Source organism: Oncorhynchus gorbuscha, linkage group LG01 (assembly GCF_021184085.1).
Source record: "Oncorhynchus gorbuscha isolate QuinsamMale2020 ecotype Even-year linkage group LG01, OgorEven_v1.0, whole genome shotgun sequence".
NCBI classification, from domain to species: domain Eukaryota; kingdom Metazoa; phylum Chordata; class Actinopteri; order Salmoniformes; family Salmonidae; genus Oncorhynchus; species Oncorhynchus gorbuscha.
Window position 1 is genome coordinate 97,603,091 of NC_060173.1, and position 24,214 is coordinate 97,627,304.

General features: G+C 42.7%; 1 protein-coding gene across 1 annotated transcript in view; it reads left to right on the plus strand.

The window, feature by feature from the left end:
• pde1a (phosphodiesterase 1A, calmodulin-dependent) overlaps window positions 1–18,453 on the plus strand; it is an 80,725-nt gene extending 62,272 nt beyond the window's left edge. The window contains exons 5-16 of the mRNA XM_046367664.1: window positions 992–1,058; window positions 1,641–1,757; window positions 10,829–10,969; window positions 11,308–11,408; window positions 12,215–12,340; window positions 15,521–15,622; window positions 16,100–16,220; window positions 16,494–16,575; window positions 16,845–16,965; window positions 17,266–17,459; window positions 17,624–17,899; window positions 18,254–18,453. Of these exons, the coding sequence (XP_046223620.1) occupies window positions 992–1,058; window positions 1,641–1,757; window positions 10,829–10,969; window positions 11,308–11,408; window positions 12,215–12,340; window positions 15,521–15,622; window positions 16,100–16,220; window positions 16,494–16,575; window positions 16,845–16,965; window positions 17,266–17,459; window positions 17,624–17,899; window positions 18,254–18,309 (1,504 nt within the window). The 3' untranslated portion in view covers window positions 18,310–18,453. The remainder of the gene's footprint in view (window positions 1–991; window positions 1,059–1,640; window positions 1,758–10,828; window positions 10,970–11,307; window positions 11,409–12,214; window positions 12,341–15,520; window positions 15,623–16,099; window positions 16,221–16,493; window positions 16,576–16,844; window positions 16,966–17,265; window positions 17,460–17,623; window positions 17,900–18,253) is intronic.
• The last annotated feature ends 5,761 nt before the right edge of the window (window positions 18,454–24,214 follow it).

Below are 24,214 nucleotides of genomic sequence, written 5' to 3' on the forward strand. Positions count from 1 at the left end.
GCTGGTAGGGCCTGTGTCTCACTCTTATTCCCATGGCAACTACTAGGATATTTCAGTGTGCCATAGACACCTGTTGGAAACAATCCTCTACATGTAGTATGAGTTCCAAATTGTACCCTATTCCCTCTATAGTGCACAACTTTTGACCATTACCCGTAAAGAATAGTGTGCTATTTGGGACGCATCCCTCTTCTCTTAAATTAGCTACACACTTGAAGAACAGAGAGAACTTGGCTGGATTCCGACATGTCACACCTTTCTTTGTTGCTGTTTCCACAGCCCAGTCTTTCTTTGTTGCTGTTTCCAAAGCCCAGTCTTTCATTGTTGCTGTTTCCACAGCCCAGTCTTTCTTTGTTGCTGTTTCCACAGCCCAGTCTTTCTTTGTTGCTGTTTCCACAGCCCAGTCTTTCTTTGTTGCTGTTTCCACAGCCCAGTCTTTCTTTGTTGCTGTTTCCAAAGCCCAGTCTTTCTTTGTTGCTGTTTCCAAAGCCCAGTCTTTCTTTGTTGCTGTTTCCACAGCCCAGTCTTTCTTTGTTGCTGTTTCCACAGCCCAGTCTTTCTTTAGCCTTATTTATCAGTCCTGTCTCATCCCACCCCACACCCCTTTCAACACCCAGCCTTTGGCCGGTCCAAAAGTATTTTATCTACAAAGAATGCCTTCTCAAAAGCCTTGCTGCCTTTTAGTTTAAAAAAAATGTAATTACTGTTGCTCCCACCATTACTGGTTATGGTTGAAAACGGAGGTATTGTGTCTTTATGTGACTGTAGCATTTTGATACCATAAAAGGATGTATACAATTGAAATCATCAACCGCTGTTTGTTGTCCCTGTGTTTTCTATGTATGCAAAGTACATGTACACGAGCTGCCACAGCAGGCAAAACTGACTTTAAATTAAATCATTACAACCACTAATTATTCTAGCATTATTTCAACCCATTTTATTGCAATTCTTTTGTCTAACTATCTAATGATTGTGTATCTGTCTTCAGGATGTACAGACGGACGTCTAACATGGCTGGGCTGACGTACCCTCCAGCTGCCATCGCTGTTTTGAAGGTGCTTGATACTGTACATCGTATTACCATTACTATGCCTACTATACAGTAGGGTAGGCAGCTAGATTCAGCCTGATTTTTGTCAGAGCAGATTGTCGTGGGCTGAAGTATAATTTTAATGAAATGTTTAACACTACAAATTTAGCACGAGTATGCTCAAAAAGAGATTGAATCTTAAAATATTATTATAACAATCACTTCATACTTTGATTACGCTGAGACATGATCACGTCTTTCTTTTTACATGTGGGTATATTTGGGAACGGATTTCCTCAATTACAATGATTTTAGCTGAATTCCTCGTGATTTTACATACTTTTTTGAGATGGGAATGATGCCATTTTAAAACATTACAGGGATAATAAACTGTGTCATATCATTCATAATGATACAGAATACAGGCTTTATTACAGCTGTACAATAGGTACCTGACTTTATCACAACACCATCCTATTCTGAAATCTATAGAGATGATAAAATGTGTTATTGTGTATAAGTAATATGTTTTATTTTATAGTACCCAATGTATGTTCTATTTAATTCTGTGTTGTCATCATCCCTACCATCATCTGATTGTTTACAGGATGTAGATAAATGGTCCTTTGATGTGTTTGCACTCCACGAGGCCAGCAGTGAACACGCATTGAAGTTCCTGGTGTACGAACTGCTCACCCGCTATGATCTGATCAACCGCTTCAGGGTTAGTCTTTCTTCAGTCTCTCTCTTGATCATTAACGTCAGGGTCTGTGTATGTGAGTGCATCTATCTCTGTGTGTGTGAGTGCATCTATCTCTGTGTGTGAGTGCATCTATCTGTGTGTGTGAGTGCATCTATCTGTGTGTGTGAGTACATCTATCTGTGTGTGTGAGTGATTGAACAGATGTTTTGTAAACTTTTAAACCAGTAATTCTGAAAGTAACGCTCAAGAGCCAAAAAGGGTCCCTGAAATGTGTGTGTATGTGCGTGTGTGTATGTGGGTCTGTTTGTGAGTGCATGCATGTGTGGGTATTGTGTGTGTGTGGGTCTGTTTGTGAGTGCATGCATGCGTGGGTATTGTGTGTGTGTGGGTCTGTTTGTGAGTGCATGCATGCGTGGGTATTGTGTGTGTGTGGGTCTGTTTGTGAGTGCATGCATGTGTGGGTATTGTGTGTGTGTGTGGGTCTGTTTGTGAGTGCATGCATGCGTGGGTATTGTGTGTGTGTGTGGGTCTGTTTGTGAGTGCATGCATGCGTGGGTATTGTGTGTGTGTGGGTCTGTTTGTGAGTGCATGCATGTGTGGGTATTGTGTGTGTGTGGGTCTGTTTGTGAGTGCATGCATGCGTGGGTATTGTGTGTGTGTGGGTCTGTTTGTGAGTGCATGCATGTGTGGGTATTGTGTGTGTGTGGGTCTGTTTGTGAGTGCATGCATGTGTGGGTATTGTGTGTGTGTGGGTCTGTTTGTGAGTGCATGCATGTGTGGGTATTGTGTGTGTGTGGGTCTGTTTGTGAGTGCATGCATGTGTGGGTATTGTGTGTGTGTGGGTCTGTTTGTGAGTGCATGCATGTGTGGGTATTGTGTGTGTGTGGGTCTGTTTGTGAGTGCATGCATGCGTGGGTATTGTGTGTGTGTGGGTCTGTTTGTGAGTGCATGCATGCGTGGGTATTGTGTGTGTGTGTGTGTCTCCCTCTGTCGTCTGTTCTACACCACAGGCCTCTGGGTGCCTCGTGAAGACATCATTTAGCACTCCAACCTCACACTGTTCTGTTCTTTGTCCTCATCTCTTTTTCTGGTTTTAGATGAGAGTTTGTACATGTCCTCTGTTAGATGAGTGGTGAGAATATCACTGACACTTACTGTGCTTTGATCCCAATTTGAGGATAATCTTTTCATTAATATGATCATATGGTTGGACTTTACTTGAACGCTCTGTCATAAGGGCTACATAACACTATATGACATAACTAAGAGCAGGGCCCAGAACACACAGCAGGGCTTGAGGCATGTAGTAATCTTATGTAGCCGTAATGTGTTACAGATCATACAACAGTGACCCTCTATTCCAAGTCATATTGTTTGTAGCCCCACCTTGTGAATCCATCAATAATCGACCTATACATATTTACACTTCTGCCACTTCAGCCCTGTCACCTACAGATGGTCACCTATAGATAGTCACCTATGGATAGGTCGTATTCCACTGCTCAGACGTTGCATGGACTGTGCCGTCGGGCACCAGATTGCTGTAACATATGATGTGGTAAGCTGATATAAAATACCTATCCAGGTGTTGTAAGATATGGCATGTGTCAGCAAAAAATATCTGGGCAGAGGAACAGGACCTTAGTCACCCATAGATAGTCACCTACAGATAGTTGCCTATTATATATATAGTCACCTACAGATAGTTGCCTACTATATATATAGTCACCTACAGATAGTCACTCATAGATAGTCACCTACAGATAGTCGCCTACTATATATGTAGTCACCTACAGATAGTCACCCATAGATAGTCACCTACATATAGTTGCCTACTATATATATAGTCACCTACAGATAGTCACTCATAGATAGTCACCTACAGATAGTTGCCTACTATATATATAGTCACCTACAGATAGTCACTCATAGATAGTCACCTACAGATAGTTGCCTATTGTATATATAGTCACCTACAGATAGTCACCCATAGATAGTCAGCTACAGATAGTTGCCTACTATATATATAGTCACCTACAGATAGTCACCCATAGATAGTCACCTACAGATAGTTGCCTACTATATATATAGTCACCTACAGATAGTCACTCATAGATAGTCACCTACAGATAGTTGCCTACTATATATAGTCACCTACAGATAGTCACTCATAGATAGTCACCTACAGATAGTTGCCTATTGTATATATAGTCACCTACAGATAGTCACCCATAGATAGTCACCTAAAGATAGTTGCCTACTATATATATAGTCACCTACAGATAGTCACTCATAGATAGTCACCTACAGATAGTTGCCTACAGATAGTCACCTACAGATAGTCACCTACAGATAGTCACTCATAGATAGTCACCTACAGATAGTTGCCTACAGATAGTCACCTACAGATAGTCACCTACAGATAGTCACCCATAGATAGTCACCTACAGATAGTTGCCTATTATATATATATTCACCTACAGATAGTCGCCCATAGATAGTCACCTACAGATAGTCGCCTACTATATATATAGTCACCTACAGATAGTCACCCATAGATAGTCACCTACAGATAGTTGCCTACTATATATATAGTCACCTACAGATAGTCACCCATAGATAGTCACCTACAGATAGTTGCCTACTATATATATAGTCACCTACAGATAGTCACTCATAGATAGTCACCTACAGATAGTTGCCTATTATATATATAGTCACCTACAGATAGTCACCCATAGATAGTCACCTACAGATAGTTGCCTATTATATATATAGTCACCTACAGATAGTCACCCATAGATAGTCACCTACAGATAGTTGCCTACTATATATATAGTCACCTACAGATAGTCACTCATAGATAGTCACCTACAGATAGTTGCCTATTATATATATAGTCACCTACAGATAGTCACTCATAGATAGTCACCTACAGATAGTTGCCTATTATATATATAGTCACCTACAGATAGTCGCCCATAGATAGTCACCTACAAATAGTCGCCTACTGTATATATAGTCACCTACAGATAGTCACCCATAGATAGTCACCTACAGATAGTTGCCTATTATACATATAGTCACCTACAGATAGTCGCCCATAGATAGTCACCTACAGATAGTTGCCTACTATATATATAGTCACCTACAGATAGTCGCCCATAGATAGTCATCTACAGATAGTTGCCTACTATATATATAGTCACCTACAGATAGTCACTCATAGATAGTCACCTACAGATAGTTGCCTACAGATAGTCACCTACAGATAGTCACTCATAGATAGTCACCTACAGATAGTTGCCTACAGATAGTCACCTACAGATAGTCACCTACAGATAGTCACTCATAGATAGTCACCTACAGATAGTTGCCTACAGATAGTCACCTACAGATAGTCACCTACAGATAGTCACCCATAGATAGTCACCTACAGATAGTTGCCTATTATATATATACTCACCTACAGATAGTCGCCCATAGATAGTCACCTACAGATAGTTGCCTATTATATATATAGTCACCTACAGATAGTCGCCCATAGATAGTCACCTACAGATAGTTGCCTACTATATATATAGTCACCTACAGATAGTCACTCATAGATAGTCACCTACAGATAGTTGCCTACAGATAGTCACCTACAGATAGTCACCTACAGATAGTCACTCATAGATAGTCACCTACAGATAGTTGCCTACAGATAGTCACCTACAGATAGTCACTCATAGATAGTCAACTACAGATAGTTGCCTACAGATAGTCACCTACAGATAGTCACCTACAGATAGTCACTCATAGATAGTCACCTACAGATAGTTGCCTACAGATAGTCACCTACAGATAGTCACCCATAGATAGTCACCTACAGATAGTTGCCTATTATATATATAGTCACCTACAGATAGTCACTCATAGATAGTCACCTACAGATAGTTGCCTATTATATATATAGTCACCTACAGATAGTCGCCCATAGATAGTCACCTACAAATAGTCGCCTACTGTATATATAGTCACCTACAGATAGTCACCCATAGATAGTCACCTACAGATAGTTGCCTATTATACATATAGTCACCTACAGATAGTCACCCATAGATAGTCACCTACAGATAGTTGCCTATTATATATATACTCACCTACAGATAGTCACCCATAGATAGTCACCTACAGATAGTTGCCTACTATATCATACAGATAGTCACCTACAGATAGTCACTCATAGATAGTCACCTACAGATAGTTGCCTATTGTATATATAGTCACCTACAGATAGTCACCCATAGATAGTCACCTACAGATAGTTGCCTACTATATATATAGTCACCTACAGATAGTCACCCATAGATAGTCACCTACAGATAGTTGCCTACTATATATATAGTCACCTACAGATAGTCACTCATAGATAGTCACCTACAGATAGTTGCCTACTATATATAGTACCATATAGTCACCTACAGATAGTCACTCATAGATAGTCAACTACAGATAGTTGCCTATTGTATATATAGTCACCTACAGATAGTCACCCATAGATAGTCACCTACAGATAGTTGCCTACTATATATATAGTCACCTACAGATAGTCACTCATAGATAGTCACCTACAGATAGTTGCCTACAGATAGTCACCTACAGATAGTCACCTACAGATAGACACTCATAGATAGTCACCTACAGATAGTTGCCTACAGATAGTCACCTACAGATAGGCACCTACAGATAGTCACTCATAGATAGTCACCTACAGATAGTTGCCTACAGATAGTCACCTACAGATAGTCACCTACAGATAGTCACCCATAGATAGTCACCTACAGATAGTTGCCTATTATATATATATTCACCTACAGATAGTCGCCCATAGATAGTCACCTACAGATAGTCGCCTACTATATATATAGTCACCTACAGATAGTCACCCATAGATAGTCACCTACAGATAGTTGCCTACTATATATATAGTCACCTACAGATAGTCACCCATAGATAGTCACCTACAGATAGTTGCCTACTATATATATAGTCACCTACAGATAGTCACTCATAGATAGTCACCTACAGATAGTTGCCTACAGATAGTCACCTACAGATAGTCACCTACAGATAGTCACTCATAGATAGTCACCTACAGATAGTTGCCTACAGATAGTCACCTACAGATAGTCACCTACAGATAGTCACTCATAGATAGTCACCTACAGATAGTTGCCTACAGATAGTCACCTACAGATAGTCACCTACAGATAGTCACCCATAGATAGTCACCTACAGATAGTTGCCTATTATATATATAGTCACCTACAAATAGTCGCCCATAGATAGTCACCTACAGATAGTCGCCTACTATATATATAGTCACCTACAGATAGTCACCCATAGATAGTCACCTACAGATAGTTGCCTACTATATATAGTCACCTACAGATAGTCACTCATAGATAGTCACCTACAGATAGTTGCCTATTGTATATATAGTCACCTACAGATAGTCACCCATAGATAGTCACCTACAGATAGTTGCCTACTATATATATAGTCACCTACAGATAGTCACTCATAGATAGTCACCTACAGATAGTTGCCTACAGATAGTCACCTACAGATAGTCACCTACAGATAGTCACTCATAGATAGTCACCTACAGATAGTCACCTACAGATAGTCACCTACAGATAGTCACTCATAGATAGTCACCTACAGATAGTTGCCTACAGATAGTCACCTACAGATAGTCACCTACAGATAGTCACCCATAGATAGTCACCTACAGATAGTTGCCTATTATATATATACTCACCTACAAATAGTCGCCCATAGATAGTCACCTACAGATAGTCGCCTACTATATATATAGTCACCTACAGATAGTCACCCATAGATAGTCACCTACAGATAGTTGCCTACTATATATAGTCACCTACAGATAGTCACTCATAGATAGTCACCTACAGATAGTTGCCTATTGTATATATAGTCACCTACAGATAGTCACCCATAGATAGTCACCTACAGATAGTTGCCTACTATATATATAGTCACCTACAGATAGTCACTCATAGATAGTCACCTACAGATAGTTGCCTACTATATATATAGTCACCTACAGATAGTCACTCATAGATAGTCACCTACAGATAGTTGCCTATTATATATCAAATCAAATCAAATCAAATTTATTTATATAGCCCTTCGTACATCAGCTGATATCTCAAAGTGCTGTACAGAAACCCAGCCTAAAACCCCAAACAGCAAACAATGCAGGTGTAAAAGCACGGTGGCTAGGAAAAACTCCCTAGAAAGGCCAAAACCTAGGAAGAAACCTAGAGAGGAACCGGGCTATGTGGGGTGGCCAGTCCTCTTCTGGCTGTGCCGGGTAGAGATTATAACAGAACGTGGCCAAGATGTTCAAATGTTCATAAATGACCAGCATGGTTGAATAATAGTAAGGCAGAACAGTTGAAACTGGAGCAGGAGCATGGCCAGGTGGACTGGGGACAGCAAGGAGTCCTCATGTCAGGCAGTCCTGGGACATGGTCCTAGGGCCCAGGCCAGTTGAAACTGGAGCAGCAGCATGGCCAGGTGGACTGGGGACAGCAAGGAGTCATCATGTCAGGTAGTCCTGGGGCATGGTCCTAGGGCTCAGGTCCTCCGAGAGAGAGAAAGAAAGAGAGGAGATAATTAGAGAACGCACACTTAGATTTACACAGGACACCGAATAGGACAGGAGAAGTACTCCAGATAAACAAACTGACCCTAGCCCCCGACACATAAACTACTGCAGCATAAATACTGGAGGCTGAGAAATATATAGTCACCTACAGATAGTCACCCATAGATAGTCACCTACAGATAGTTGCCTACTATATATATCAGTAGTCACCTACAGATAGTCACCCATAGATAGTCACCTACAGATAGTTGCCTATTATATATATAGTCACCTACAGATAGTCACCCATAGATAGTCACCTACAGATAGTTGCCTACTATATATATAGTCACCTACAGATAGTCACCCATAGATAGTCACCTACAGATAGTTGCCTACTATATATATAGTCACCTACAGATAGTTACCTACAGATAGTCACCCATAGATAGTCACCTACAGATAGTTGCCTACTATATATATAGTCACCTACAGATAGTCACCTACAGATAGTCACCCATAGATAGTCACCTACAGATAGTTGCCTATTATATATATAGTCACCTACAGATAGTCACCCATAGATAGTCACCTACAGATAGTTGCCTACTATATATATAGTCACCTACAGATAGTCACCCATAGATAGTCACCTACAGATAGTTGCCTACTATATATATAGTCACCTACAGATAGTCACTCATAGATAGTCACCTACAGATAGTTGCCTATTATATATATAGTCACCTACAGATAGTCACTCATAGATAGTCACCCCAGTCACCTACAGATAGTCGCCTATTATCACCCATAGATAGTCACCTACAGATAGTTGCCTATTATCACCTATAGTCACCTACTGTATAGTCACCCATAGATAGTCACCTACAGATAGTTGCCTATTATACACCTATAGTCACCTACAGATAGTCGCCTACTATAGATAGTCACCTACAGATAGTTGCCTACTATATATATAGTCACCTACAGATAGTTGCCTACTATATATATAGTCACCTACAGATAGTTGCCTACTATAGATATAGTCACCTACAGATAGTTGCCTACTATATATATAGTCACCTACAGATAGTCACCCATAGATGGTCACCTACAGACACCTACTGTATATAGTCACCTACAGATAGTCACCTACTGTATATAGTCACCTACAGATAGTACCCTACAGATTGTCTTCTAATGATAGTCACCCATAGATAATCACCTACAGATAGTCACCCATAGATAGTTGCCTACAGATAGTCACCCATAGATAGTTGCCTACAGATAGTCACCCATAGATAGTTGCCTACAGATAGTCACCCATAGATAGTTGCCTACAGATAGTCACCCAAAGATAGTCGCCTACGGATAGTGGATTTAGGAAGAGCAGTGTTCTGGGCCGTGCTCTGCTCTTAGTCTGATTAAGCAATAGAAGTTAAGCTTGCACACAAGCTACAGTACATGTACACGAAGCTCCCACACGTGTATCTCTTTATCTCTCCAGCTTCATTGTAGAAAAGCTAACTCCCGCACACAACAATTTGAACAATAAACAACTTGCAGATGTAATACAGTATATTGCAGGAGTGTGCATGAGTTACATTTTCTGTAATGAAGTCGGTGATGTGCGTGATAACATTTCACTTCTGTCTCTCCAGTTGCCTGGAACTGTGTTAGTGGTTGTCTGTGGTGAAACTGGCCCTCCATGGCCCAGCACAGAGCCAATCACCTTCTCGTTGTTCATCTAGCTGAAACTTTGAGCTCTGGCTTCTGTTTCTGTCTTTTAAAAATTGTGATCTTTGATTAAAAGACAGAATATACTTGATTTTTACAATTATTTTGGTGGTGGAGTGCATCCCATCTTTACAATTTATCAGGCAGACCAAGCCTCCCTGTTCTAACTCAGATACCAGTGTCTTAATTTAACCTCTCTGTTCTAACCCAGATACCAGTGTCTTACCCTCTCTGTTCTAACCCAGATACCAGTGTCAATCCTGGTGTCTTAACCTCCCTGTTCTAACCCAGATACCAGTGTCATCTCTGGTATCATAACCTCCCTGTTCTAACCCAGATACCAGTGTCTTAACCTCCCTGTTCTAACCCAGATACCAGTGTCTTAACCTCTCTGTTCTGACCCAGATAGAAGTGTCTTAACCTCCCTGTTCTAACCCAGATACCAGTGTCATCTCTGGTGTCATAACCTCACTGTTCAGATACCAGTGTTATCTTTTTTAACTAGGCAAGTCAGTTAATAACAAATTCTTATTTTCAATGACAGCTTAGGAAAAGTGGGTTAATGGCCTTATTCAGGGGCAGAACGACAGATTTTTACCTTGTCAGCTCAGGGATTTGATCTTGCAACCTTTCGGTTACTAGTCTAATGCTCTAACCACTAGGCTACCTGTCTTAACCTCCCTGTCTTCCCCAGATTCCAGTTTCATCTCTGGTGACCTTCGTAGAGGCTCTAGAGGTGGGCTACAGTAAACACAGAAACCCCTACCACAACCTCATCCACGCTGCTGACGTCACACAGACAGCACACTATCTGATGCTCCACACTGGCATTATGGTGAGAATTATCCCCCAGCATCATACACAAATCAAAGGAGAGGTTCTGATTATGTTTCTTGTTACATGTACTCCCTCCCTCCCTCTCTCTCTCTCTCTCTCTCTCTCTCTCTCTCTCTCTCTCTCTCTCTCTCTCTCTCTCTCTCTCTCTCTCTCTCTCTCTCTCTCTCTCTCTCTCTCTCTCTCTCTCTCTCTCTCTCTCTCTCTCTCTCTCTCTCTCTCTCTCTCTCTCTCTCTCTCTCCCTCTCTCTCTCTCTCTCTCTCCTCTCTCTCCTCTCCCTCCCTCCCTCCCTCCCTCCCTCCCTCCCTCCCTCCTCCCTCCCTCCCTCCCTCCCTCAGCACTGGCTCACTGAACTGGACATTCTAGCCATGGTGTTTGCTGCAGCTATCCATGACTTTGAACACACTGGGACAACCAACAACTTTCACATTCAGACCAGGTGAGTGTGTCCGTATTCTTCAGACAGTAGATATTTTAATTTCTAAGCCACTGTACCACTGATAGTAATTGACCTAATAGACTGATTGATGACTCAACGATAATTACTTATTGCCGTTTCCATTAATTCCATCCTATCAATACCAATGTTAAACTGAAGATGTCCTTGTATTGTACTTTTAGTATACCACTTGCCTCCCAGACAGACAGTGCAGTCAGTCTGACCCTGACTAATGAATGCCAATGGAGCCTGAAGAAAGGAACATGGCCGTATAAAGAACCCATTTAAGTGAAGGCACCCATTTAAACAACCCATTAAAGTGAAGTGCACAATAAGAATAATTCATATTGCCTCATTGACCTCAGTGATAACAAGGGGTTGCAACGAAAGAGAGACAGAGTGAGAATGTGTGAGGGAGGGAGAGAGATTAAACCCTTCACTTAGTTTAAACGTCTGCATGGCTTTCTAGTCTAATGACAAAGATCAGAAAGGCCACTGGCCCTTTAGACATGAGGGTTGTTGTGTGGTGAGATTGAATATGAAGGTATTGTTCAAACTCCCCTTCTGTGATTGTGTTCTAAAATCGCTACCATCTCGAGTCGCTACCATCGCTTTCATAATCACTATCGTCATTTCAAAACTGGTCGGAATGAGTTCCGCTTCAACCAGTTTTGCCCACTGGGGTAGTGTTTCCATACAAGTTGGCTACCTGGTAAAGTTATCCAGTCTGGGAAGCCCCATGTGGCACAATGAATAATCACACCTTCTCTTCCCTCTTCTTCTGCTTCTTCTCTTCCTCTCTCCAGGTCAGAGGTGGCCATCCTGTACAATGACCGGTCAGTCCTGGAGAACCACCATGTCAGTGCTGCCTACAGACTTATGCAAGAAGATGAGATGAACATACTGGTCAACCTGTCAAAAGATGACTGGCGGTGAGTTAAGAAAGACTCCTCAGATCCTCAAGCTTTGGGGTTTTAGGCTGGATATCTGTAAAGCACTTAGTGACAACTGCAGATGTAAATAGGGCTTTATAAAATGCATTTGATTAATTAATTGAGATCAACACTTCAAAGAACGAAGGGGCAAGAACTGTGACATAATCTGGATACTTGCCTTGATTATAGGTTTGGATACGAATGTGGTGTGGTGTATTTCAATGCAAGACTATTATATAACCTGGATGACAGAGTGAATATGTTACATTCAACCAATCAATCAAACTACATGACCAAAAGTATGTGGACATCTACTCATCTCATTCCACAATCATGGGCATTAATGTGGAGTTGGTCCCCTTATTGCTGCTATAACAGCCTCCACTCTTCTGGGAAGGCTTTCCACTGGATGTTGGAACATTGCTGCAGGGACTTGATTCCATTCAGTCACACAAGCATTAGTGAGGTCAGGCACTGATGTTGAGCGATTAGGCCTGGCTCACAATTCCAATTCATCCTAAAGGTGTTCAATGGGGCTGAGGTCAGGGCTCTGTTCAGGCCAGTGAAGATCTCGACAAACCATTTCTGTATGGACCTCACTTTGTGCACAGGGGCATTGTCATGCTGAAACAGGAAAGGGCTTTCCCTAGAATTGACTACAATGTCATTGTATGCTGTAGCATTGAGATTGTCCTTCGCTGGAACTAAGGGGCCTGGCCTGAACCATGAAAAACCGCCCCAGGCCATTATTCCTAATCCACCAAACTTCACATTTGGCACAATGCGTTCAGGGAGGTACAGATGCTAAATATTTTTTATTGTGAAACAAACAGGAAACAGCACAAAAAAAACAAAATCAACACTTTGTGGAGCTACCATTTGTAGCAATTAAAGCTGCAACACTCTTGGGTTATGTCTCTATAAACTTGGCACATCTAGCCACTGGGATTTTTGCCCATTCAAGGTTAAACTGCTTCAGCTCCTTCAAGTTGGAAGGGTTCCGCTGGTGTACAGCAATCTTTAAGTCATACCACAGATTCTCAATTGGATTGAGGTCTGGGCTTTGACTAGGCCATTCCAGGACATTTAAATGTTTCCCCTTAAACCACTCAAGTGTTGCTTTAGCGGTGTGCTTAGGGTCATTGTCCTGCTGGAAGGTGAACCTCCGTCCCAGTTTCTGGAAGACTGAAACAGGTTTCCTGACCAGTTTCCCAGTCCAAGCCGATGAAAAACATTCAGGGTGATGGGAGGTGTTGGGTTTGTGTCAGATGTGTTTTCATATTGTTTGGGGAGTTTGGGGAGTCTCCCATATGCCTTTTGGCGAACACCAAATGTGTTTTCTTATTTTTTTCTTTAAGCGATGGCTTTTTTTCTGGCCACTCTTCCATAAAACCCAGCTCTGTGTAGTGTACAGTTTAAAGCTGTGGAGCTTTGCAGCTCCTTCAGGGTTATCTGTGGTCTCTTTATTGCCTCTCTGATGAATGCCCTCCTTGCCTGGTCCATTAGTTTTGGTGGGCGGCCCTCTCTTGACAGGTTTGTTGTGGCCATATTCTTTCAATTTTTTCATAATTTAATTAATGGTGCTCCATGGGATGTTCATCTGTACTTCTCCACAACTTTGTCCCTGACCTGTTTGTAGCGCTCCTTGGTCTTCATGGTGCCGCTTGCTTGGTGGTGCCACTTGCTAAGTGGTGTTGCAGACTCTGGGGCCTTTCAGAACAGGTGTATATATACTGAGACCATGTGACACTAAGATTGCACACAGGTGGACATTATTTAACTAATTACATGTATGTGACTTCTGAAGGTAATTGATTGCACCAGATCTTATTTAGGGGCTTCATAGCAAAGGGGGTGAATACATACAGTACATGCACCCCTTTTCCATTCTTTTTTTTCATTTCACTTCACCAATTTGGACTATTTTGTGTATGTCCATTACAAACATCCAAATAAAAATACATTTAAATGACAGGTTGTAATGCAACAAAATAGGAAAAACGCCAAGGGGGATGAATACTTTTTCAAGGAAATTTAGTGTTCTCCTGGCATCCGCCAAACCCAGTTTAGTCTGTCGGACTGCAAGATGGTGAAGCGTGATTCATCACTCCAGGGAACGCGTTTCCACTGCTCCAGAGTCCAATGTTGGCGAGCTTTACACCACCAACGCTTGGTATTCACATGGTGATCTTAGGCTTGTGTGCGTGCGGCTGCTCGGCCATGGAAACCCATTTCACGAAGCTCCCGAAGAACAGTTTTTGTGCGGACGTTGTTTCCATAGGGAGTTTAGAACTCGGTAGTAAACGTTGCAACCGAGGACAGACGATTTTTACGCACTACGCGCTTCAGAACTTAGCGACCCCATTCTGTGAGCTTTATATGGTCTACCACTTCGCAGCTGAGCCGTTGTTGCTCCTAGAAGTTTACACTTCACATTAACAGCACTTACAGTTGACCGGGGCAGCTCTAGCAGGGCAGACATTTGACGAACTGACTTCTTGGAAAGGTGGCATCCTATGACTGTGCCATGTTAAAAGTCACTGAGCTCTTCATTAAGGCCATTCTACTGCCAATGTTTGTCTATGGAGATTGCATTGCTGTGTGTTCAATTGTGTTCACCTGTCAGCAACAGTTGTGACTGAAATAGCAGAATCCACACATTTGAAGGGGTGTCCACATACCTTTGTATAGATACTGTATTTATAAAGCCCTTTTAACATCAGCAGTTGTCACAAAGTGCTTATACAGAAACCCAGCCTAAAACACCAATGAGCAAGCGATGCAAATGTAGAAGCATGGTGGCTAGGAAAAACTCCCTGGAAATGCAGGAACCTAGGAAGAAACCTGGAGAGAAACCAGGCTCTAAGGGGTGGTCAGTCATCTTCTGGCTGTGATTCAGTGATTATGGAAAGTTCCACAGCTCACTCCGATCAGTAGGTACTGTATAGAAATGCTATGCTAATGACTGGGGTTTGTCGTGAAGAAGCGGTGCTAGACATCACCATGTGTTCTTGTCCTTGAGAATCCAAGAACAGCTGGAGTGGCTAAGTGGAAATTGACTCTGTTCTCCTGTGTTTGTTTCCAGAGAGCTACGGATCCTCATGATTGAGATAGTAATAAGTACAGACATGTCCTGCCATTTCTCTTTCACCTAACTCTAACCTGTCTGTCTGTCAGAGAACTGCGGACTCTGGTGATTGAGATGGTGATGAGTACAGACATGTCCTGCCATTTCCAGCAGATCAAAACCATGAGGAACGCCCTGCAGCAGCCCGAGGGGTGAGTGGACTGTCTCTGGACCCTGACCTATGACCCCTGAACCCTTAGCCCCCACCGCTAAACCCTAACGTCTAACCTATAGCCCCAGCTCTCTGGACCATGCCTTTCATCTTGATCCTTTATGTGTCCCTGTATGATATCTGTGTGTGTGTGTGTGCGCCTGCCCGTGTGTGTGTGTGTGTGTGTGTGTGTGTGTGTGTGTGTGTGTGTGTGTGTGTGTGTGTGTGTGTGTGTGTGTGTGTGTGTGTGTGTGTGTGTGTGTGTGTGTGTGTGTGTGTGTGTGTGTGTGTGTGTGTGTGTGCCCCCGTCCGTCCGTCTGTCTGTCTTGAGTGTATCTGACGTACTGTTGTCTGTGTGGTTGATTGACCGAGTAGACCAGGCTAAAGCCCTACTGTATCTCTGATGCTGCCTGGCTGTCTGTCTTAGTGTATCAGTGTATATGTATTTGTGTTAGATGATGTACTGTTGTTTCTACAGAGTAGACAAGGCTAAAGCCCTATCTCTGATGCTGCATGCAGCTGACATCAGCCACCCAGCCAAGGCCTGGAAGCTGCACTACCGATGGACACAGGCCCTGATGGAGGAGTTCTTCAGACAGGTACAGTACCAACAACGTCCTACCCTACAGTCCCTGACAGATACCATGGGAGAGGGAAACTTGACCACTGTATTATGTATGTACCCTGTATTGCTAAGGATATGGGATACCATTCCAATAGCTTTAGGAATATCTTCACTTGGATCAACTGGATATGTTACATTGAGCATTATGGGTATTGTAGTGAATCATGTTACATTATACAGTAGAGCCGCTCCTGCCATTCTGCATTGATATGGTCATAAAGGCTGGTATTGTTGTTGTTTCTTACAGGGCGATAAGGAGGTTGAGTTAGGGCTGCCATTCTCCCCTCTGTGTGATCGTAAAGCTACCATGATTGCCCAGTCACAAATAGGTGAGCATCACATCCTGTTATTGCCCCCCCATCCCATGTGAGCTGTTTCATACAGCTCTGAAGGGTTTGTGTACTCAGACAGGCCATAGCGCAAATGCGCCACCATATGGACATTTGAGAAATTATCAGATATTTTTCCCTTGCTACGATAAGGCATGGGAATCTTCACTGTCTGTCATCATAAATTACATTTGCTGTAACATCACACACTGTTTTTTCTCCTGTTTCTCTGAAAAGTACAATCATCAGTTTCTCTGTCTGTCTCCCAGGGTTCATTGACTTCATAGTAGAACCCACATTCTCTGTGTTGGTGGACACGACAGAGAAGATCATTACACCTCTCATAGAGGATACCTTAAAGTTACACGACACTGGTGTCCGCAGGTCAAGGTGAGACACATTCCCATTATTATAAACTCTGGAAAATCCCAGTTTTCCCAGATTAGCATCTCTGACATATTCAAAATGCCTACCAGTATCACCAGTACCACTCAGAATGTCTCTGTCTTCTATCTCTATGATCGTTCTAAGCTGTGGAATAAGCAACCAAGTATTACTGCAGTGTTTTCTGTTCTATATAATATGTCCATATTAGGACCGCCACACAAAGAGTTGGTGTCATTGTCACTCTGACTTACGGCATGGACATAATTTGACAGAGTTTCTGTTGTAAGTTGCTTGTTGGTTCAGTTTGACAGGTAGTGGGTCAGTGACTGTGGTGGAGTCAGTCCAGAGACACAGTGGTCGAGGGTCCAGCCAGGGGGTTGACCAGGGGCTCACTACTGACTATAGCCTGGCAGGCATTGACCTGAAACGGGTCAGACACACACTGGCAGAGGTCATCCAACACAACAAAGACAGATGGAAGGAGCTCTCTGTACAAGGTATAGTTGTTGTTGTTGTTGCTCTTCTTCATTTTGTTTCTTTGTCTTCTTCAGTCACCTGAATACCTATCCTTCTTTGTGTTTTATGTTCTTGCCATTGTCAGAAGTCTATGACATGACATTACAGGTTCATTCCTGTTGCTTGTGTTATCTCGTTTCTTCAGAGTTGGCGAGGAAAGAGCAAGCTGAGTTGACTTCTGACCCAGAGGAGGAGTCCTTGATGAACACAGAGGTTACGTTGACTCACACCAGCCCTGAGAGACACAGCCAGGAGCTTAAATCAGAGCCCTTCATTGAACTGATGAACAACACAAACTCCAATAACTCTTCCCAGGAGGACTCAGAGCTGGACCACAGGCCTCGCAGGCCTCTTTCACCGTCTGAGGATAAAGAGACAACATCACATGGTTCCATCTCTCCTGAACACCTACCATGGAACGGTAGGAATGCTAGCTAGCGATATGATATGATACGATATATGATATGCGATAGAATGTACAATACAACAATGCAACATAATGTAGTGCAACGTAACATAACGCAACACAACAACATGCAATGCAATACAACACAGCACAATAGCACAGTGAAACCAACAGTCATGCATTTTAACAATGCTGTTGCCCTGTCAGTAAGCTATAGCTATGTGGTATTTTTCTCGTTTCTATAATTGTGTTGTCAGTTACAGCCATCTGTGACCAAGTGTCGAAGAAATAGATAGCTGCCAAGTGGAGGGTTGTCAAGGTTACAGCTGAGTGACGCTGTGTTGTCATGGTAACTGTTGTTGCTTGCAGGAGAAGGCCCTGAGCCAGTCCTTGAGCATGGGGAGGAGTCTCTTCAGAGCCCTTGATTTTGATAGGCTACCCAACAACACTGCCACTTCCTGATTCAACAGGCATTATATTTGTTGTTTTTTTAATTGTAAATTTGTTCTGATCCATTTTATTGTTATTTATTAAAGATAGGGGTCTTCATGCTCCACTTTTCACCGGAAGTGGTTTTTGTCTATTTTCATTCAGTCTTTATGGTCTATTTATCTGTCTATTTTCCTTCGGTCTTTTAGATGGGTCTGCACCGTACACACTCACTATATTATACTGCAAGCGTAAGAAAGGACGATCATGATAGTGTTCTCTGTTGATCTGTTGACATACACAGATTTGACTCTTGACCAGGACTGGGCAAAGGCTGGCCCGGGGGCCGTATGCAGCCCGCGACCTGATTCAATACGGGCCGCGGAATCATGCTCAGATCACATAAAGAATTTGTGATAGTAAAGTTTTGAAGAACATATTTGTTGTTCAAATGTAAAGCCCAATGAATACTGGCCTTTCTGTAATGATTTAACTTCCACCGCTTGTGGGACATTTATTTTGAAGGATCGTATAAATAACAACTGCACGAGGACCGACAGTGACTGACAGGATGACACATCACAGTTACAAATAGTAGCTTGCTAGAAATTGCGCAAAGAGGAGTTTTTCAAAGAAAGGAAAGTAGACAATGAATGTAGGGTTTCCAACAAGAGTGGACATTTAAATATTTCTTTATTGAGGTATCAGGGAAAGCTGTGTGCTTATTGTGCAAAGAAAACATCACTGTCTTGACAGACTACAACTTGACCCGACACTTCCAGACAAAGCATGCAGAGAAATATAGGAATATGTCTTCTGAGCAGAGGGCAAGTGCATCAAAAGAGTTGCTTTCTCAGTTGCAAAAGCAGCAAGGACTTTTCACAATGCTGCATTCAGCAAATGACGGAATTGTGAGAGCTAGCTACGTACTGTCCCACAAAAATGCTAAACATAGCAAGCCATTCGCGGAGGCCAAATTCATTAAAGAATGTTTCATTGACTCTGCAGCAATACTTTGCCCCGACAAGAAAGAGATGTTTGAAAATGTTTCCCTGTCAAGACGAACAGTGACACGGCGTGTTGAGGACATCGCAGAGAATATGGAGCAACAATTGAAAGACAAGGTAAATGATTTCACCCATTTCTTCTTGGCCCTGGATGAGAGCAGTGATGCACGTGACACGGAGCAGTTGTTAATATTCTTACGAGGCAGAAGCCCAGATTTTGAAATGACAGAGGAGCTTGCTTCAGTGCAGTCAATGAAGAGCACAACCACAGGGAAATATTTATTGGAGGAGGTTACTAAGTGTGTGGGACTGAGTTTTGAAAAGTTATCCAGTGTGACCACTGATGGGTGCCCAAACTTGACAGGAAAAAAATGGATACAAGATCATGTATCAAGAGTTGAACCCAGATCAGATTTTTTTCCCTGCATTGCATTATTTATCAGGAGGTGCTCTGTAAATGTTTTCTGAAAATGAGCCATGTTGTAGATACAGTCACTAAAGTGGTAAACTTCATAAGAGCAAAATCTTTAAAACACAGGCAGTTTGTCTCACTGTTGGAAGAAACAGAGTCGGGTCATGCAGATCTCCCCTACCACACAAACGTGATGTCGTGTCTTTGGCATCATTAAAGTGAAGACTGTTATTTTATCAAATCAATTCTCTGTAATTATTATTACGTGATTAAACTAATCATGTTAATGTAATTAACTAGGAAGTTGGGGCACCAAGGAAAATCTTCAGATTACAAAGTTATAATTTTGCTAATATAATTCTTCAGATATTTTAATATCTGATCAATTAGTCTTCTAATTAATTAATTATTCTTTAACTCACGTTAGTCTCATTCCAAACGTCGTAAATTGTTGGTTATCTGCACGGACCCAGCCTTTACTAGGAATCATCCATACATCAATTGTCTTAATCATTAATTTACTAACTAACTAAATAATCACAGAAATGCACAAACAAACAAACAGTAGATATGGTTACAAGGAAATGATAGGGGATGTTCCCTAGTGGGCTCAGCCAACATGACAGCTTGGTGGACAAAGGGAAGAGGGTGAAAGAGAAGGGTGGGAATTACAAAAGAGTCGCCTCACAGTTGATAATTATATTAAATGAAATGCTAATCCTTTGCACATGAACGCTCACTCATTCGGGAATAATTTCAATCAATATATATTTACGCCCATTGTGTCGTCCTGATCTCTGTTGGAATCATCAGTCCTTCTGTTGGAACGTTCATCCGAGCGTCTCTCTGCTTCCCTGGAATCTTTCGTGGTTAGAATGGATACTTCAGAGTACCATTCAGAAATGTTCTTATAGATTAGATGTTTCGGCGGTTGTCGGTCTTCTCATCCCATGGTACATCATTTCTAGCTGCAGACTAGTAATTAGTATCTAAGATTTGCTCTTATTCTGTCGGGATCGATAGTCTCAGAGTTGAACCATTTCCACCCGTGTAGCCAAATACTCCACGTGGTTGGTTAGGAATTCAACAACCATTGTAACCTTAGCGGACACTGAGGTTTTTGTGGTCTCTACTCAAACCTTCGCCCCCTCAGCTGACCGAGGTACGCATGGTCTGAATTGGATTTCTTCAGGTGGGGGTTTTATTCGGAACAGTAGAAAAGGACTGTCCCATGAGCCAGATGATGTCTGTGCTCATGGGGGCAGGCCAATGAGTTAAACGTTAATGGGAATACAATTCTCTCACATGAACATCATTACATCATTTCACAAATAGTTTCATCTTTACTCATTTATTTTATACAATAATTAGATGCAAACCTCATAATGGAGGCACCTGTATTAGCAGAGTATGGTAATGTGGCTGTATTGTCTTTCATGAGGTCACAAACATGAAACAAAATGGACCGGGTCGTAGCTGGCTTCTCCACCGACCATTTACAAATTCTCCAAAACATGGATATTGTTCAGTTCTCAAGTTCTGTGATGTAGAAGAAGTTCCTTTGTTCTACTGTGAAACTCTCTATATACACTGCTCAAAAAAATAAAGGGAACACTTAAACACCACAATGTAACTCCAAGTCTATCACACTTCTGTGAAATCAAACTGTCCACTTAGGAAGCAACACTGATTGACAATAAATTTCACATGCTGTTGTGCAAATGGAATAGACAACAGGTGGAAATTATAGGCAATTAGCAAGACACCCCCAATAAAGGAGTGGTTCTGCAGGTGGTGACCAAAGACCACTTCTCAGTTCCTATGCTTCTTGGCTGATGTTTTGGTCACTTTTGAATGCTGGCGGTGCTTTCACTCTAGTGGTAGCATGAGACGGAGTCTACAATCCACATAAGTGGCTCAGGTAGTGCAGTTCATCCAGGATGGAACATCAATGCGAGCTGTGGCAAGATGGTTTGCTGTGTCTGTCAGCGTAGTGTCCAGAGCATGGAGGCGCTACCAGGAGACAGGCTAGTACATCAGGAGACTTGGAGGAGGGCAACAACCCAGCAGCAGGACCGCTACCTCCACCTTTGTGCAAGAAGGAGCAGGAGGAGCACTGCCAGAGCCCTGCAAAATGACCTCCAGCAGGCCACAAATGTGCATGTGTCTGCTCAAACGGTCAGAAACAGACTCCATGAGGGTGGTATGAGGGCCCGACGTCCACAGGTGGGGGTTGTGCTTACAGCCCAACACCGTGCAGGACATTTTTCAATGGCCAGAGAACACCAAGATTGGCAAATTCGCCACTGGCACCCTGTGCTCTTCACAGATGAAATCAGATTCACACTGAGCACATGTGACAGACGTGACAGAGTCTGGAGACGCCGTGGAGAACGTTCTGCTGCCTGCTACATCCTCCAGCATGACCGGTTTGGTGGTGGGTCAGTCATGGTGTGGGGTGGCATTTCTTTGGGGGGCCGCACAACCCTCCATGTGCTCGCCAGAGGTAGCCTGACTCCCATTAGGTACCGAGGAGATCCTCAGACCCCTTATGAGAAAATATGCTGGTGCGGTTGACCCTGGGTTCCTCCTAATGCAAGACCATGCTAGACCTCATGTGGCTGGAGTGTGTCAGCAGTTCCTGCAAGAGGAAGGCATTGATGGTATGGATTGGCCCGCCCGTTCCCCAGACCTGAATCCAATTGAGCACATCTGGGACATCATGTCTCGCTCCATCCACCAACGCCACGTTGCACCACAGACTGTCCAGGAGTTGGCGGATGCTTTAGTCCAGGTCTGGGAGGAGATCCCTCAGGAGACCATCCGCCACCTCATCAGGAGCATGCCCAGGCGTTGTAGGGAGGTCATACAGGCACGTGGAGGCCACACACACTACTGAGCCTCAATTTGACTTGTTTTAAGGACATTACATCAAAGTTGGATCAGCCAGTAGTGTGGTTTTCCACTTTAATTTTGAGTGTGACTCTAAATCCAGACCTCCATGGGTTGATACATTTGATTTCCATTGATAATTCTTGTGTGACTTTGTTGTCAGCACATTCAACTATGTAAAGAAAAAAGTATTTAATAAGAATATTTCATTCATTCAGATCTAGGATGTGTTATTTTAGTGTTCCCTTTATTTTTTGAGCAGTGTATATACTGCATGGCCAGGAGGGAGTCTCCTGCAGGAATTTACGATGTGAGATAACAGAACCTGGGTGTAGGAGAGAGAGAGGAGGATGCCACGTTCTGTACCCAGAAAGGGCCACGTCATGAAAGTGAGATGACTGAGTTTGGGGAAGGTGCTTAAAAGGGTGTGGGACCTGAAGTCGGAGATTGCTGAGTTTCTGCAAATTAAAGGAACATGTGGATTTCCCTTAACTGCAAGATAAAGAAGGATTGGCTGATTTTACCTTCGCCGTGGACATCATGGCCCTCATGAACGAACCTAATTCCAAACTACAAGGGAAAGGCCTTTTTGCACATCAGATGTACAGCCTTGTCAAAGCCTTCAAGGGAAAATGACTCCCCCTGACCCACCAAGTAGAGGTCAACAATCTCACCCACCTTCCGACACTACAAGTCTGTTCCCTATCAGATGACACTACTAGTCTGTTCCCTATCGGATGACACTACAAGTCTGTTCCCTATCAGATGACACTACTAGTCTGTTCCCTATCAGATGACACTACTAGTCTGTTCCCTATCAGATGACACTACTAGTCTGTTCCCTATCAGATGACACTACTAGTCTGTTCCCTATCAGATGACACCACTAGTCTGTTCCCTATCAGATGACACTACTAGTCTGTTCCCTATCAGATGACACTACTAGTCTGTTCCCTATCAGATGACACTACTAGTCTGTTCTCTATCAGATGACACTACTAGTCTGTTCCCTATCAGATGACACTACTAGTCTGTTCCCTATCAGATGACACTACTAGTCTGTTCCCTATCAGATGACACTACTAGTCTGTTCCCTATCAGATGACACTACTAGTCTGTTCCCTATCAGATGACACTACTAGTCTGTTCCCTATCAGATGACACCACTAGTCTGTTCCCTATCAGATGACACCACTAGTCTGTTCCCTATCAGATGACACTACTAGTCTGTTCCCTATCAGATGACACTACTAGTCTGTTCCCTATCAGATGACACTACTAGTCTGTTCTCTATCAGGTGACACTACTAGTCTGTTCCCTATCAGGTGACACTACTAGTCTGTTCCCTATCAGGTGACACTACTAGTCTGTTCCCTATCAGGTGACACTACTAGTCTGTTCCCTATCAGGTGACACTACTAGTCTGTTCCCTATCAGATGACACTACTAGTCTGTTCCCTATCAGATGACACTACTAGTCTGTTCTCTATCAGATGACACTACTAGTCTGTTCCATATCAGATGACACTACTAGTCTGTTCCCTATCAGATGACACTACTAGTCTGTTCCCTATCAGATGACACTACTAG